General features: G+C 39.1%; 1 protein-coding gene across 1 annotated transcript in view; it reads left to right on the top strand.

The window, feature by feature from the left end:
- The first annotated feature begins 2,030 nt into the window (after positions 1 to 2,030).
- The window catches only part of LOC117500659 (serine palmitoyltransferase 2-like), a 28,024-nt gene continuing 14,229 nt past the window's right edge, over positions 2,031 to 15,825 (top strand). Inside the window, exons 1-4 of the mRNA XM_034159410.1 lie at positions 2,031 to 2,278; positions 6,419 to 6,610; positions 9,948 to 10,102; positions 14,819 to 14,967. Coding sequence (XP_034015301.1) covers positions 2,165 to 2,278; positions 6,419 to 6,610; positions 9,948 to 10,102; positions 14,819 to 14,967 — 610 coding nt within the window. The 5' untranslated portion in view covers positions 2,031 to 2,164. The remainder of the gene's footprint in view (positions 2,279 to 6,418; positions 6,611 to 9,947; positions 10,103 to 14,818; positions 14,968 to 15,825) is intronic.

The raw sequence follows: 15,825 nt of genomic DNA, 5'->3' as shown, positions 1-15,825 counted from the left end.
ATGTGAAAGTAATGTTAAACAAACACTCAAATTTTTACAAAACAAAAACAATCCAACATTTCTGATGTCTGCCAAGAGTTGATGAGGACTCAAAATAAAAGATATGTGATTCACATCATGAACCTGACTGTACCTGAAATCCTGATCACCTCCAAAATTCAGTGAGTCTTCCACGGCCTAATATCTATCTGTAGTGGAAATTTGGTGAGAATTCGTGAAGTAGTTTTGAGGTAATCTTTAAAAGCCTATATAAAGTCCAGAATCTGGATCCGGATCACCTCCAATATTTAATGGAGTCTTATATGGCCTAATATCAATCTGTGGTCAAACGTTTGTCAAAATCCGTGCGGTAGTTTTGACGTAATCCTGCTAACAGTCAGACAGACAAATAAATAAATAAATGCTGATGATTTTAGAACGTTCTTGGTGGAAGTAATAAACCACATTAACCTTGTGTTGCTAAGCCAAAATCGGCACTCTATTAATGCATTCTGGGTTGATTTTTTCCAAGATGCAGCAGGTAGAATTGTTAGTCATATTGCAGTGAATACACGGAAAATGTGAGTTTCTTCAAATTTTCTTTGTTTTAGTTTCATTTTTTTATTATTATTTTTATTTTTTTTCCTGTTTGATCCAGTTGACAATTTCAAGGTCAAATTTTGCTTTTAAATAAAGCTTTGTCCTTTTTGAATCTATAATGATCAGCCATACAAACGTTTGTCAGCTTTTTTCATGTTAAAATATGGGACTAAGCCACCAGATTTGACAGTAAGCCACACTAAGGTGTCATATGCACCTTTTTTTGTTTGTTTCATAATTTAAATGTGTATTTGTTTGCCTACTGAGAGATCTGCCCATAATTACGGCGACGTGGAGCTGCCAGCCATATAAATATAATTTGTCTCAGTAACATGTAATAACGTGAAAGGTTTCATGTTATAACGTGATATTTATTACGTTATAACGTGATATCTATCACGTTATTTCGTGATGCACAGCTATCATGTTATTTCATGATATGGTATTTTCACGTTTTATCGTGAAATTATCATGTTATTTCGTAATAAGAAATTGTCACGTTATTCCGAGACATGAATCGATCACGTTATTTCATAATATGAAATTATCACGTTATTTCGAATTATGACATTTTCATGTTATTTTGTGATAAACATTTATCACGTTATTTCATGGTATTTTTACGTTATAACGTGAAAACAATATGGTTTTACTTTGATACACAGCCATATACCTGTTCTGCTATTCTGCCACTAGAGGGCGCTAGAATACCAGTAAAGGGCGCTACTTATCTAAGGCTGGTGCTTTTTTACTCTGATTATAGTAAAAACAAATAGCAAAAGTATTGGCTCATGCTTTTTATTGATCCTTAAATCCCCCTACATCACAGACGAGCCATGTTCCTTGACTGAACCTGGGAAGTGTTGAAGCGCTGAATTACCTGAATAGCCTACATATCATGAAATAACATGATAAATGCTTAACACGAAATAACGTGATAGTTGCATATCTCAGAATAACGTGATAATTTCTTATCTCGGAATAACGTGATAGTTGCATATCATGAAATAACATGATAGTTTCTTATCTCGGAATAACGTGATAATTTTATATCACGAAATAACGTGATAATTTCTTGTTATAACGTGATAATTTCTCGTTATAACGTGAAAATAGCGCATCATGAAATAACATAATTTCATATCACGAAATAACGTGATAAGTATCACGTTATAACATGATAAATATCACGTTATAACATGAAACTTTTCACGTAATTACATGATATTGAAACAAATATATATTAGGGCTTGGCAGCTCAGAGTTTCCGTAGAAAACCACAATGGCATTCTAAAAAATTTTAACTTTGCATTCCAAATTTAAATGTGAACAGTTCCTTTCGTTGACTCCAAACCCCTCCTCCAACCCCGCCTGTCGCTTTTAGGAACGCCCACTCCATTAATATAGATTGATTATCATCGTTGTAAGCCACGCCTCTTCAGTGTTCGGTTTGTGTTGACTTCCGGTATGGACGGTCCGGATTTTCTGGTTCCTCGGTGACTTGTGGGAGTGGACTGTGTGCCGCGCACGTCCTCCGTGTTTCTGGGCGCAGTTCACCGCCGCGGTGCGCAACTGTTGGTGTGCAATGATTGGAAGGCCGACCGCCAACGGCGAAGCGTGTCACGGAGTGAGGAACGGCCTGAAGCCGGAGAGGAACGGCTTGGTGAGGTGTCTCCACTACTGCCAGCCGGCGGATGAGGTGAGGCCCGGGACGGGGGAGGACGGATGGGTGAAGCCTGGTTAGCGCCGAATGTTACCGTTTCGACCCGGAAAGTATCAAACCGTGCTGCCATTCATTTTCATACATTTACAACAACGGTAAATTGCGATGCAGATTATTTCACACTTTAATATCTCCCACAGCTCAATCTGTCCTTATTACTTAAATGGAGTGAATGCCAAATTCCGTTAAAAAATTATCTGATTTAAAAACATTTCGCTCAACTCTTAAGTTTGCACGTTTTGAGGCACAAATCAGAAGACTTTACAAAATCCTTACATGAAGCCTTTTAATTCCGTGTGTTTAGATTGGCACATGAATTTTAAAACAACAAAAAAAAAAACATTAACTTGGTCTTTACTGCTGCTTTCTTCCAGTGAAGAATTTGTGGTTCCTTACAATATACGTTAGACCGTTTTTTTTAATTAACAAGCATAAATAAAGCCTAAATATAGAAAATAGTATGAATCTTCCATTTAAAGGCTAATAAATAAAAGTATAATGGTGCCAAATAAAGTTCCTTGAATCTTTTAATGTTGTAATATTATGTGGAAAAAGCCAAACTGTCGTGAATTTGCAGATTTTATTTTGAGGAAAAAGTAGCAGGGGTGGTGACCAAGTGGTTAAAGCGCTTGGTTTCAGTGCAGAAGGTTCCGGGTTCAAATCCCACCTCTGCCACATTTCTCCATGTAATGTGGAGTTGCGTCAGGAAGGGCATCCGGCGTAAAACCTGTGCCAATTCAACATGCAGATCCACCTTGGATTTGCTGTGGTGACCCCGAATGCAAACAAGGGAGGAGGTGAAGGGACTTACTATTTTGAGGAAAAAGTGCTAGTCAGTATGAGAATAAAGAATATTTTATAAATGTCATATTTGAAAATAAACAGTATTTCTTCATTTTGCTTGTTAAAATGATAGTCCTCTCTGTACAGAACTGGAGATGGACATCATCAGGTTATATAGATGTCAAGAAAACGAAATATTGTGAAAGAAACATTCTACTTTGAAAATGGCAGAATTTATTTTTTATTTTTTCCAAAAATGGAGTTATTCTCAAACTGTAATTACCTTTTTGCCACAAGGAACATGTGTGCATTAACTGTAGTTCTTAAATATAAGATAAGATAAACTTTATTGATCTCACAGAGGAGAAATTCACGTGTTACGTCAGCTCTTAAAAAACACAAAAGATGGGTGCAAGTACAGGAAAATGTTCATCAAACAGTGTGTGCAAGGATAAGCAATAATAATAATAATACTTGAAACAGTACAAGACATAAGAAAATGAGGTAGAAATAGATTGTGTGTGTGTGTACACACACATATATATATATACGCATTTGAAATTACAAAACTGTGCCAGTGGAGTTAATTGCCTTGTTTTATTTTGTCTCGACACCAGAGGGTCAACATTATTCTGAAACGCTTCAAATCATTTTTCGATTCACATGCTGACATATTGAGGCTGGGTTGAGCACAGCGCCTGATGTCGTCCTTTTCAGGATGACTCGAAAACAATGTCTTGAAACACAGGTGCTGCAAAGGTTCAAAACATTCTTGAGGAAAAGAGGTTCATGTTAGCCACCACAAATTTGTAGTACCAATAAATAAGTTTGCCGCGCACTCCTTCTGCCCGTTGTCTAATTTTGCCTTTGTGTTCTGTTGTATTTTTCATGCTGGATTTGCCCACATTGGGCACATTGTTATCCGGATGGAGCTCAGCAGCGATCACATGATGTGCCCAGCGATCAGAAGGCAGACAAACTAGATACGAGTTAAAACACAGCTGTTCAGAATTTTTCTGAAATTTATCCGGCATCCACTATCCATCCAGTAGGTGGCAGACATGTCTATAGGATATTACAGAGGCAAAGTGGAGTTTTACCAATAAGTCTGGTACGTCAGAGTTCACCAGCTGCTGTAAGGTTTCTCTTCATTATGTTCTTTTCTGTTGTTGAGTTATAAGACAATTTCATATATAGTTTTTCAGTTATTGTTTACACAGTCTGGCTGGGATGGATTAATGCACTCATAGATATTTAGCTGTCCATCTGAAAAAATTATTCTTAATCTCATGATGTAACAACTTTTTTTGGGGTGGGGGGAGTATTAAGATTATGGTTTATTCAATTGGGGGAACACCCCCCCCCCCCCCGCCCCAATAAAACAATTTGAATCCTGAAATCTAATCCAGAAATGTACTGAAACTGAATATTTAGTTTTAATGCTGTAACCAGTTGGAATATAGAGTATAATCAGCAGATCCTGTGTTGTTTGGTACATCTTGTTGCTTGACTCAGTTCAGAAACTGGTGAGTGAATCTCATTTGATTTGGGTTCATGTGGTTGTGTTGATTCTCGAAGGCATTTGTGACAGAAGCATGACCAGCTATGTATACTTGGCTTTCTCTTTTTTCAATACGTCTTCTTCTTCAACTCTTAATTTTTCACAAAATATAAATTTGGAGTTATTGATTCTGTGACCTCCACCATATTGCGATCAAGTGTGGTATTACTTTTTGCTTGTAACAGAAGTGTTTTTTTTATGTGGTTTTATTTTAAGTATTGGAACTTTTATTTTTTGTGTGCTGCACTTTCACAAGTGTGCACTAAACATATTTGGCAAACAAAACTTCCCTTTTTTCCTGACTTTTGTCACATTATGTTTTCTTTATGTGATATTTGTGTGTAGCTTGTGATTATGTCCTCAAACACATTTGGCCCCAATGAACTCACCTCTTTGACTTAGTGGAAAGTGAGCCACTGATGCCATTCCAGACAAAACACCAAGGGGCGGGGACACATTACAGTTGAAAACAAAGTTGCATTTAATTGCTTTGGGTCACTTTTGATCAGTTTTGGTTCAGTTCTTAGAGATTCACATTACATATTTTTAATGGCAATGTTACACAAATATGAAAAAATTATCATTGATGTTATTATGCTAGTAGGACTGTTATCCCTATTAGATAAAATGTTAAATGGACTGCATTTATATAGCGCTTTTCCATCTGCATCAGATGCTCAAAGCGCTTTACACATCAATGCCTCACATTCACCCCAATGTCAGGGTGCTGCCATGCAAGGCGCCCACTACACTCTGGGAGCAACTAGGGATTAAGGACCTTGCCCAAGGGCCCTTAGTGATTTTCCAGTCAGGCTAGGATTTGAACCGAGGATCCTCTGGTCTCAAGCCCAACACATGTTCTTGAAAATATTCCGATCAGATATAAAACAGATCCATTCTTGATTGTCATTATTTGGTTTACCTTACAGCTGTTATTTGGATTTTTATATGTGTGTAAATCTCAGTTTTGTCAGTGCAGTAACAGGGCTCAAAATAGTACGTGCATGTGCTAGTTTGTGCACTTATTATTTGAGCAGTGCACGTAGTTTTATACTTCACTAGCACTGGTTCAAGTAACTTTAAGTTTTATCAACTATAAGCACCAGTAGAATGAACCAATAAAGGAATAAATAAGGAAAAAACAATTTCCAGTGTGTTGTCTTCGTCTTTTCTGCGTTTTATGACTCTCACACACGGAGCGAGTTGCTGTGACGATTCGTTTGCACGCGCACATGGAAAAAAAACTGTCCTACTGCAGGCTGTTAGTTCCTCGCTCTCCGCTCAAACTCTCTCATCACTGTGTTAAAAAAAGGACATAAGTCCTGCTCACAGACTGATTGTCAGAGACAGGACATGTCCAGATGAAGTATAACTCCAGACATCTCCACATTTAGTCACGGAAGGTTCGTTTGCACACTCACATCTCGCGGTCACAGGATGCGCAGACTTGCAGCTCAGCACAAGAACAAATATAAACTAGAAGAGAAATCAGAGTGCACAGCCAAACTGTGCACTCTGATTTCTCTGTGCAGAGAACTTGCAGGCTGCGTTCTCACCTCCTCTCTGCCCCCTGCTGCGTGCACCTGACGCGAGACATTCCTGCATCGTCATGACGCCACAGGAAGAAGCAACTCGAAGTGGGCCCGGTGTGAAAGTGACTAAAGTGACTTTTGGTTGTGCAAGTACTTTTTTTGTTACTAGCACCAGTGCAAGTAGGTTAAAAAATGTATTTCGACCCCTGAGTAACAACCGGCTTTTCTCATTTTGCACAGGTTAAAGAGGCATTGTGTCATGGCTACTACAATAGTCCCTTTGAGGAATCTTTTGAGGAGACTCCCATGTTGGTGGCAGTGCTCACCTACATGGGCTATGGCATTCTCACCATCTTCGGCTACTTCCGTGACTTTCTACGTCACTGGAAGATTGAAAAATGCCACATTGCCAGAGAGAAGGAGGAACAACAGGTAATAGAAGCCACAGTGTGTGTTTTGTTGAAATTTGCAGCATCACAGCACGCTACAAATCTGTCCTTCACAATTTAAACTATAACTCAATGCTAAAATACCCTCAGCCGTATGAGCATAAACATAGGAAACAGAATGTGACCTTTTGACCTCTTAAAATAGGTCAAGGTTGGCCATCTTTGAACTTGCCCAAGATCTGTGTCCCAAGAATCTTCCCTATGAATTTGAAGACCCTGGGAGTAATCAGAATGGACTTGTGCTAAGCACAAATGGACAGACAGACGGACAGCCGTAAAGCCTTCGCAATACCCGATGGCCATATTTTGGCCTCGGGTAATAAACTGTTTTGCCTTCACCTTGACATAGAAAGCCATCATATATTTGGATAATTCCACTCTGATTTAATGTTATTGCCTTAAATGATTCTGTTTAAGCTAAAGCACTTTGCAAAAAAACATGTTATGTGTGTCAAGCTGCGCCTTGATAAGTTGATATTGCTGAATATGTTAATCATCAAAATCCTCATCATAGCGTGTCCTTGCTTTTATTCATTGGATGTTAACATTTTATAAGCAAGTCGCATTTTGATATCCACATGTCCTAGAACAAATTATATTAAACGTAAAATATAGAACATTGATTATGTTAAGGAAAGTAAAGTAATGATAAAGATGCAGGAAAATCATGTAATTACCCTGAAAGTATCCCGGAGACATTTACTCAAAGAACCCATTTGTTTTTTGTTTTCTTTTATGAACCAGAAAGGTGCTAATGCATTCAAACTATTTGTAAAGATTAAATTCTTTCAATTTATTTCAATTCAATTTATTTTCATTTATATAGCGCCAAATCACAACAGAGTTGCCTCAAAGCGCTTCACACCTGTAAGGTCTAACCTTACCAACCCCCAGAGCAACAGTGGTAAGGAAAAACTCCCTCTGAGGAAGAAACCCCAAGCAGACCAGACTCAAAGGGGTGACCCTCTGCGTGGGCCATGCTACAAAAATAAATTACAGAACAATTCACGGAAGAATATACAAGAAATGCTATTGGCGCACGGGACAGGAGGGTCACCAACACGAATACAACTCCCATCTCTGGATGGAGCTGCACCTTAAACAGAGAGAAAAAAAAACAGAATCAGGCACCAGAAAGACAAAAAAATACTGTATAATTTGCCAGCATTAAACAACAAGAAAACAGAGAAATACTAAGGTGATCGCTGGCCACTAGCCCTAAACTTCACTAAAAGACCCAGAATTAGGTAAAGTTGAGGCCACGGCCCGCTCCAATTACTAATAAATTAATTAAAAGAGTAAAAATCTTATAACAAAACTGTACCAGTATGCTAGCCATATGAAAGGGAAAATAAGTGCGTCTTAAGTCTGGACTTGAAAGTCTCCACAGAATCTGACTGTTTTATTGATGCAGGGAGATTGTTCCACAGAACAGGGGCACGATAAGAGAAAGCTCTGTGACCCACAGAATTCTTATTCACCTTAGGGACACAAAGTAGTAATTTTAATAGGTTAGTAGCAGAACCTTAAAATCTGATCTCACTGGGACAGGAAGCAAATGAAAGGATGCCAAAATGGGTGTAATGTGGTCGAACTTTCTGCTTTGTGTCAGAAGTCTGGCTGCAGCATTTTGAACCAATTGGAGACCCCTAATGCTAGACTGCGGTAAACCAGAAAATAGAACATTGCAGTAGTCAGATCTAGAAGAGATAAATGCATGGATCAGGGTCTCGGCATCAACCATAGACAGGATGGGACGAATCTTCGCTATATTTCGCAGGTGGAAGAAAGTAGTCCTAGTAATATTTCTAATGTGGAGGCCAAAGGACAACGAAGGATCAAAAACTACCCCAAGGTTCCTCACTTTGTCAGTGTGATGTATGACACACGAGCTGAGGCTGAGTGTTAACTGGTCAAATTGATGCCGATGTCTCACTGGACCAAGAACCATCATTTCAGTCTTATCAGAGTTTAAAAGTAGGAGGTTTCTAGACCTCCAACTTCTCACTGCTGCAAGGCAATCTTCTAAGGATTTTATGTGAACGAGATTACCAGCAGTTATCGGCATGTATAACTGAGTATCATCTGCATAGCAGTGAAAGGTAATCCCAAAACGCCACAATATGTGCCCAAGGGGTGCTATATAAAGGGAGAAAAGCAGGGGACCTAAGACAAACCCTTGTGGAACCCCAAATTTCATGTCACTAAGGTTAGAGGTGGTGTTACTGTACAAAACACAGTGAGAACGACTGGTCAAGTATGACATCAGCCATGCAAGGGCACTCCCAGTAATCCCAAAATGATTTTCCAGCCTATCAAGTAGAATATGATGAGCCACTGTATCAAATGCAGCACTGAGATCTAACAGTACCAGAACCGTAGTGGTGTCCGAATCCATTGTAAGCAGAAGATCATTCACCACTTTAGTGAGAGCCGTATCTGTGGAATGATATTTTCTAAAAGCAGATTGCAGTAGCTCAAAGAGATTATTCTCAGTAAGATAGTCTACGAGCTGCCGTGACACCACTTTTTCCAGAATTTTAGAGAGAAATGATAGATTTGATGTCGGCCGATAGTTTGTCATTACACTAGAGTCAAGATTAGGTTTCTTAAGTAATGGTTTAATCACTGCAGATTTGAAACGTTTAGGAACAGATCCAGAAGTTAAAGAAAGATTAATCATTTCCAGCACAGTCGGCCCAAGAGTGGGCCACAGGTCCTTAAACAGTTTTGTTGGTATAGGATCAAATAAACAGGTTGTGCTTTTTGTTGACATTACGAGTTTTGTCAGCATGCCTAGTGAGATACTGTCAAATTCTGTAAATCTAGGTAATACTTCAGTCGTGGCGCCCACATCAATAGCAGGGTGTAGTGGCTAGATTAAGGCTTGCTGGGATATGTTTAACCTGATGTCTTCTATTTTCTTCTCAAAGTAATCCAGGAAATCTTGTGCTGTAAAAGGAGAGCGAACTACAGGTGGTTGTCCATGCAAAAGTGTTGCCACCGTGTCGAACAAGAACGTTGAGTTATGCTTGTTTTTGTTGATCAAATCAGAGTAGTAAGTCCGCTTTGTAGCCAATAATGTATGCTTATAGTCTAAGATAGCATCATGCCACGCAAGGTGAAATACTTCTAATTTTGAACGGCGCCATTTCCGTTGAACCAAGGTGACTGTGATTTGGGAGGGTGATTCTTTTCTCCAAGCCTATCTGCAGGTCCGTGACTTAGATTTAAATTCCTGCTGTCTCAAACATTCTGGCTGTGCACCTGTCTCTCCTCCTCCTCGTTATCATTATGTGCTCTTTTCCATCCCTATGCAGGACTTTGTGCCACTCTACCAGGATTTTGAGAACTTCTACACCAGAAACCTTTACATGCGGATCAGGGACAACTGGAACCGACCCATATGCAGTTCCCCGGGGGCTAAAATGGACCTGCTAGAACGGACGTCTCATGACTACAACTGGACTTTTGAGTGAGACTTTCTTTTTAAAACTATAATTCTCTTCTAATTGTAGCACTAATAATGTATGACATGCAACATCAAAAGTCAGGGAGTGTGATTTAGAAAAATGGCTTCATAAAAACTTAACTTCCATTTTTGAGTAGAAGTACGAGGTCTGTCCATAAAGTATTGTACCTTTTATTTTTTTTTAAACTATATGGATTTGATTAATATGTCTTCACGTCAGACAAGCTTGAACCCTCGTGCGCATGCGTGAGTTTTTCCACGCCTGTCGGTGACGTCATTCACCTGTGAGCACGCCTTGTGGAAGGAGTGGTCCCGCCCCGTCGTCGGATTTTCATTGTCTGGAAATGGCGGAATGATTTGGGGTTTTTTTCCATCAGAATTTTTTCAGAAGCTGTTAGAGACTGGCACCTGGAAACCATTCGAAAAATTTATCTGGCTTTCGGTGAAAATTTTACGGGCTTCACAGAGAATAAGGTTTGTTAGTACAGCTTTAAGGACCCCTTTAAGGACGCTCGGTGCACCGCACTCCGAGCACTCCGCGGCACAAGCCACCGGACCATTTCTAAACGGATGGCTCTGTGGATACGAGACTGTCGTGTGCTCTTTCTCTGGTTATCACAAGAGCTGGACATCAGCCATTTTCCGGCAGATTTCACTTTTAACAAGAGATTTTGTCATGGAAAGCCGCACGGAGGCTTCACACATCACGACCGATTCGCTTTGGAAGCGAGACAAAGGAACACCTCCGTTTCGGCATGCCAGAGGACAAGTTCGGACATGCCTATCTCAGCTTTCAATGCTTACCAGTCGAGTGAGTTATAAAAGAAATTGTGGAGAGCTGGGCATGTCCGAACTTGTCCTCTGGCACGCCAAAACGGAGGCATTCTTTGTCTCGCTCGAACAGCGAATTGGTCGTGACGCACAAAGCCTCCACGCGGCTTTCCACGACAAAATCTCTTGTTAAAAGTGAAATCTGCCAGAAAATGGTTGATGTCCAGCTCTTGTGATAACCAGAGAAAGTGCACACGACAGTCCCAGCTCCACACAGCCATCCGTTTAGAAATAATCCGGTGGTTCATGCCTGTCATTGCGGCTCGGAGCGCGGCGCACCGAGCGCCATTGTGGGCCATCCTTAAAGCTGTAGTAATAGTCCTTATTCTCTGTGAAGCCCGTAAAATTTTCACCGAAAGCCAGATACATTTTTCGAATGGTTTCCAGGTGCCAGTCTCTAACAGCTTCTGAAAAAATTCTGATGGGAAAAAAACCCCAAATCATTCCGCCATTTCCAGACAATGAAAATCCGACAGCGGGGCGGGACCACTCCTTCCACAAGGCGTGTTCACAGGCGAATGACGTCACCGACAGGCGTGGAAAAACTCATGCATGCGCACGAGGGTTCAAGCTTGTCTGACGTGAAAACATATGAATGAAATCCATATAGTTAAAAAAAAAAATAAATAAAAACGTATGATACTTTATGGACAGACCTCGTATATCAGTATTGTTTTTAACTTGTTGAAATGGTCCATGGAAAAATAGGATACCAAGCTAACATTTTTATTTTTTAGCTTCTAAATGAACAAGAAACATAAATGGTTGATAAACGACAAATTCTCAGTAAAGCGTTCAACATTTCTTTGTATTTTCCTGAAGAACATCATGACAAAAATCATATTACTTTTAAAATGTTGGGTAAACACAATGAACATCTTAATTTGTCACTTCTACATGTTCTGTGCCATTTCATTAAGAAGTTATTACTGATGTTTGTAATTTATTGATGTAACAGTGGTCACGGAATACCGCTTATGGGGAACAAACTACTAACAAACTGTGCATGTATTCTGATGTCCAGGTTATGTTTTGTTTTGTTTTTTTTTATCATGACCAACACATAAACGAGTATTAGACCAAAATAAGTATTAAAGACAAATATTCAACATCCACATCATAACGTGCATGTTTGTTTCTGAGAGAACACATACTTTATCTCCTGTTATTCAAACATCGATCACATCCTCCTGATTTTGCACAAATACAAACTTGATAAACTTGATATGTGGAAACATTATTAAACAATATTCAAAACCGAGACAACAATATAAGATGCTGGACAACATCATTAGCAAAGGGCATTGGCTGAAATACTATGAAAGATTTTAAATTTGAGATTGGTATCCATTTTTCCAAGATTCAGGAGAGTTTATTCCATCCCAAAAGAGTGGATACCAACTTCTACTCAAAAATGCCACTTCCTGAAAAAAATGGTGGCAAGTGGTCTAGTAAGAAGGAAAATGACAAATTTTACTTTTTGGAAAGTCCTACCAAAGTTCCCTCCCCTGCAGTGACACTGAGCTTCTGACTGCTTGCCATAGTTGCAAATTCTTGAAAGACAGTTGAACCAGTTTCTTCTTATTAAGCCGATTTTTAAAGGTGTGCTCAGTGAAAGTGACATTAAACCTAGAAAGTCTAGAAGTTCAGTAACGCTGCTGTGCTTGTAATAATTTACAGGTTGGAAGAAAATATTATTAAGTACATTTTCATACTACGAGGCCTCTGTTGATCCACCTGCAAGGGTTTGAAATAACACAACTCCTGTGTTGCGTCACACATGCGGAACAGCAAAAGTGTTGTGGAGAAATAATTTTGAATTTGTTGTGTTTGTGTAATTGAGGGCAGATGATATACGTTAAGCTTTAATCCAGTGGTGTTACTGTTTTATCTTCACAAGGCGATGGCATTGCACAGAACTGCTTCCTGCTGAGTCACGAGTTACTTAGAGAGACAGCTAATCCTTCTTCTTGTCAGTGTGGAGGACGTAATAATTTATGAAGTTTATGTCAAAAGTTTAAACTTTGGCTGTTTTTCTTTTTTTTCGGAGGAATTTTGGACACTTGTCTGGAAACTCAGATCCAGTTATTGTCCAGAGTTGCAATGTGACATGTGGAAAACAGTAGATTGTCAGTTTAACCCTCTGGGGCCAACGCCATCGTATACAACGGCTAAGACCAAGCTTTACTAAATTATAAATAACTTTTTAATGATATGAGATAGAAACTTACTTTTTTTTTTTTTTTTTTTGCTGAAAATTTAACTCCACGGATTTTCGAGCCAGCCATCGGCCATCTTTGTACTCCTCATAGAAGCTGTGTGATGACGTGCGCAATGTGAGTGTCCAATCGGAATTCGTTCACCGTCACATGGTTTTCCAAAATCCAGTCGTAGGGCAGATTTACCTCACATGAAAAGCCAAAGATCGTTTTCAGGAGTGATATCTTACTAGTTGGCCCATTTGAATAGCCCCCTGGGTGCTCCAATGAGTACATACTATTAGTACATACTCAGTGCGCCCTGTGCCATTACACACAGCAAAAGTGAAAGCAGACGGAGCACACGGACAGCCTCTGATGACAATCTCACATGCTCAAACAGAGTGTGTAACTATCAGGATTGCTCCACTAGTTTGCATGTGAATGTTACTGGATAACTGTGTTGCTTTCTCTGCGTAAAGCACTGTTTACCATATCAATGGACAACAAAACGTATAGACCATTTTGTATATATTGTTCAAAATGTGCATTTGTGTTTATTGTTTGAACCTTTTTGTTGTACAGTCTTTCACACAAGACCTCAAATTACCTTTATAAAGTGTCAAAACAGTTGTTTGTTATAGTTTGCTGTGTGTTTTGAATAAATATGTGTCGAAAAATATTTTTTGCTTTAATTTTTTCCTTGCCTATTTTTGATTGTAAACCTTTATTGCACTTATAAAACACAACAAAAACATATATTCTGAAAGCACAGGTTGTCCTGAAAAAAAAAAGACATAAAACCTGATTGTGGGATGCAGGGAGAGCTGTTAACAGCAATAATAAAACATTTATGCCAGGCAAGTGAACTGTCCAAAAAATGCTCTCGGACCCCAGAGGGTTAAGACACATTTTTACCTTCTGGAAATACTTAGTTTGGTTTGGGCGAGAGGTGGCATCTTAGTGCAGTGTATTTATCAGCTGATTTTGGGGTTAACCCTTTGTTGTCAGAAGCTCGAAGCTCCAGGATCTTGTATTTTCTCCTGTTAGACATTTTCACTGGCATCTTAGTGTAATGCCCCTACTTCATTTTGTTACGACACAAAATTTTACAAACTGTTTCAATTTATAATCCAACTTATTTTGGAAATTTGCTTTCTGTTACACGGCTCCTTTAGGTAGTGTCTCAAAAAGTTCAGGATTGTGGGATGTGCGTGGAAAAAGGAAAGTAAGTAGCTCCAGTAGTGGAATGAGGCCTAAATCTAATATAAAACTTGTCAAAATTGCAGCTTGATGTTAAGTTTCTTGCTTCATTGGCCCTTTAGTTGCTCTCCACAGAACCATCTACTTTTTCCAGGAGTTGTTAAGGTATTACAGAGTTAGTAAGGTTAGACCTTACTGGTGTGAAGTGCCTTGAGGCAGCTTTGTTGTGGTTTGGCACTGTATAAATGTAATAAATTGAATTCAATGTTAGAATTATCTTATGATGGTGTGCTGTTGATGAGCAAACCTTCAAACAAAATGGCTAAAAGTAGGCTTAGAGGGCATTCATTCCAGTCAAACCTCCTTTTTATAAAATAACTGGCTCTTTCAGTCTTTATTAATTGGACTAATAACCGCAGAAAACATTAGCTTCCTCTCATTGATTGCTTCCTCTCTCATTATCTCCTTCCCTCCATCTCCCTCCCAGCTACACAGGTCGGATAATCCAGGATGTGATTAACTTGGGTTCTTATAATTACCTTGGGTTTGCTGAGAATACCGGCCCATGTGCCAGCGCTGCTGCAGAGGTCACCATGAAGTACGGCATCGGAGTTGCAAGCACCAGACAGGAGATCGGTAAACACAGACACGCCCAGTACAGTTGTCATCACGAGAACTCGTCTTGGCCGTAGCAACAGGAATTTGTTCGGCTGAATTCACTCCAGTAGACAAAGTGTCATGGATGTTTATAATCTGACAGTCTGTTTAGTGGTGGAGTGGAATACAACATAATGGATTCCATCTGTGCACCCGCTGTTTGATTTCCTTACAAATATATAATGAAACTTTGTTAAACGTCTTTTGGGCTGGGTTGGACAGCAAAATTGGATTTCACTATAGAACCTTGGGGTTTCTCCAAAGATGTGCCACAGAAGTGTTAACAATTACCGTAAGTGCTGTTCAGTGCATCTTTACTGTTTTAAAGGCAGCTGAATCCGTCTCAACAGTTCGACTTGATTAATATTGCATTTGCACATTTTTTTCTTTTATTCTACTTTCTCTTTCTATACCTGTTCTACTTATGTTTCTGCCTTACCAACAGCTGTTCATATAAATATGGAATTCCATTTTCATAAGACTTATAAGCTGCACTTACTTTAAATGATGATGAAATTTTAATCAAACCCAACTGAATCATGGAAAATATTGTATTCTGTAATATAAAAGTATTAATAATGAAAGGAATTACAATCAGATTTAATTTGTATGTATCACGAATGTACTGTGGTGGATGAACTTGGATACATTATGTCTTATGTAACTAAGCTGACCTTAATGTTTTAGGATTTGAAGAACAATTTGCTGCCCAAGAGCCTTTTTGCCACTATGGTAATGGTGTCTATTAGGGGTGGGCGATATGACAAAATTAATATCACATTATTTTTTACTTTTTGGTTGGTGACAAAGTGATATCACAGTATTTCTGGTTTTGCA

This window comes from Thalassophryne amazonica, chromosome 19 (assembly GCF_902500255.1).
Source record: "Thalassophryne amazonica chromosome 19, fThaAma1.1, whole genome shotgun sequence".
Classification (NCBI taxonomy): Eukaryota; Metazoa; Chordata; class Actinopteri; order Batrachoidiformes; family Batrachoididae; genus Thalassophryne; species Thalassophryne amazonica.
This window is presented reverse-complemented; position numbering and strand designations above follow the sequence as displayed.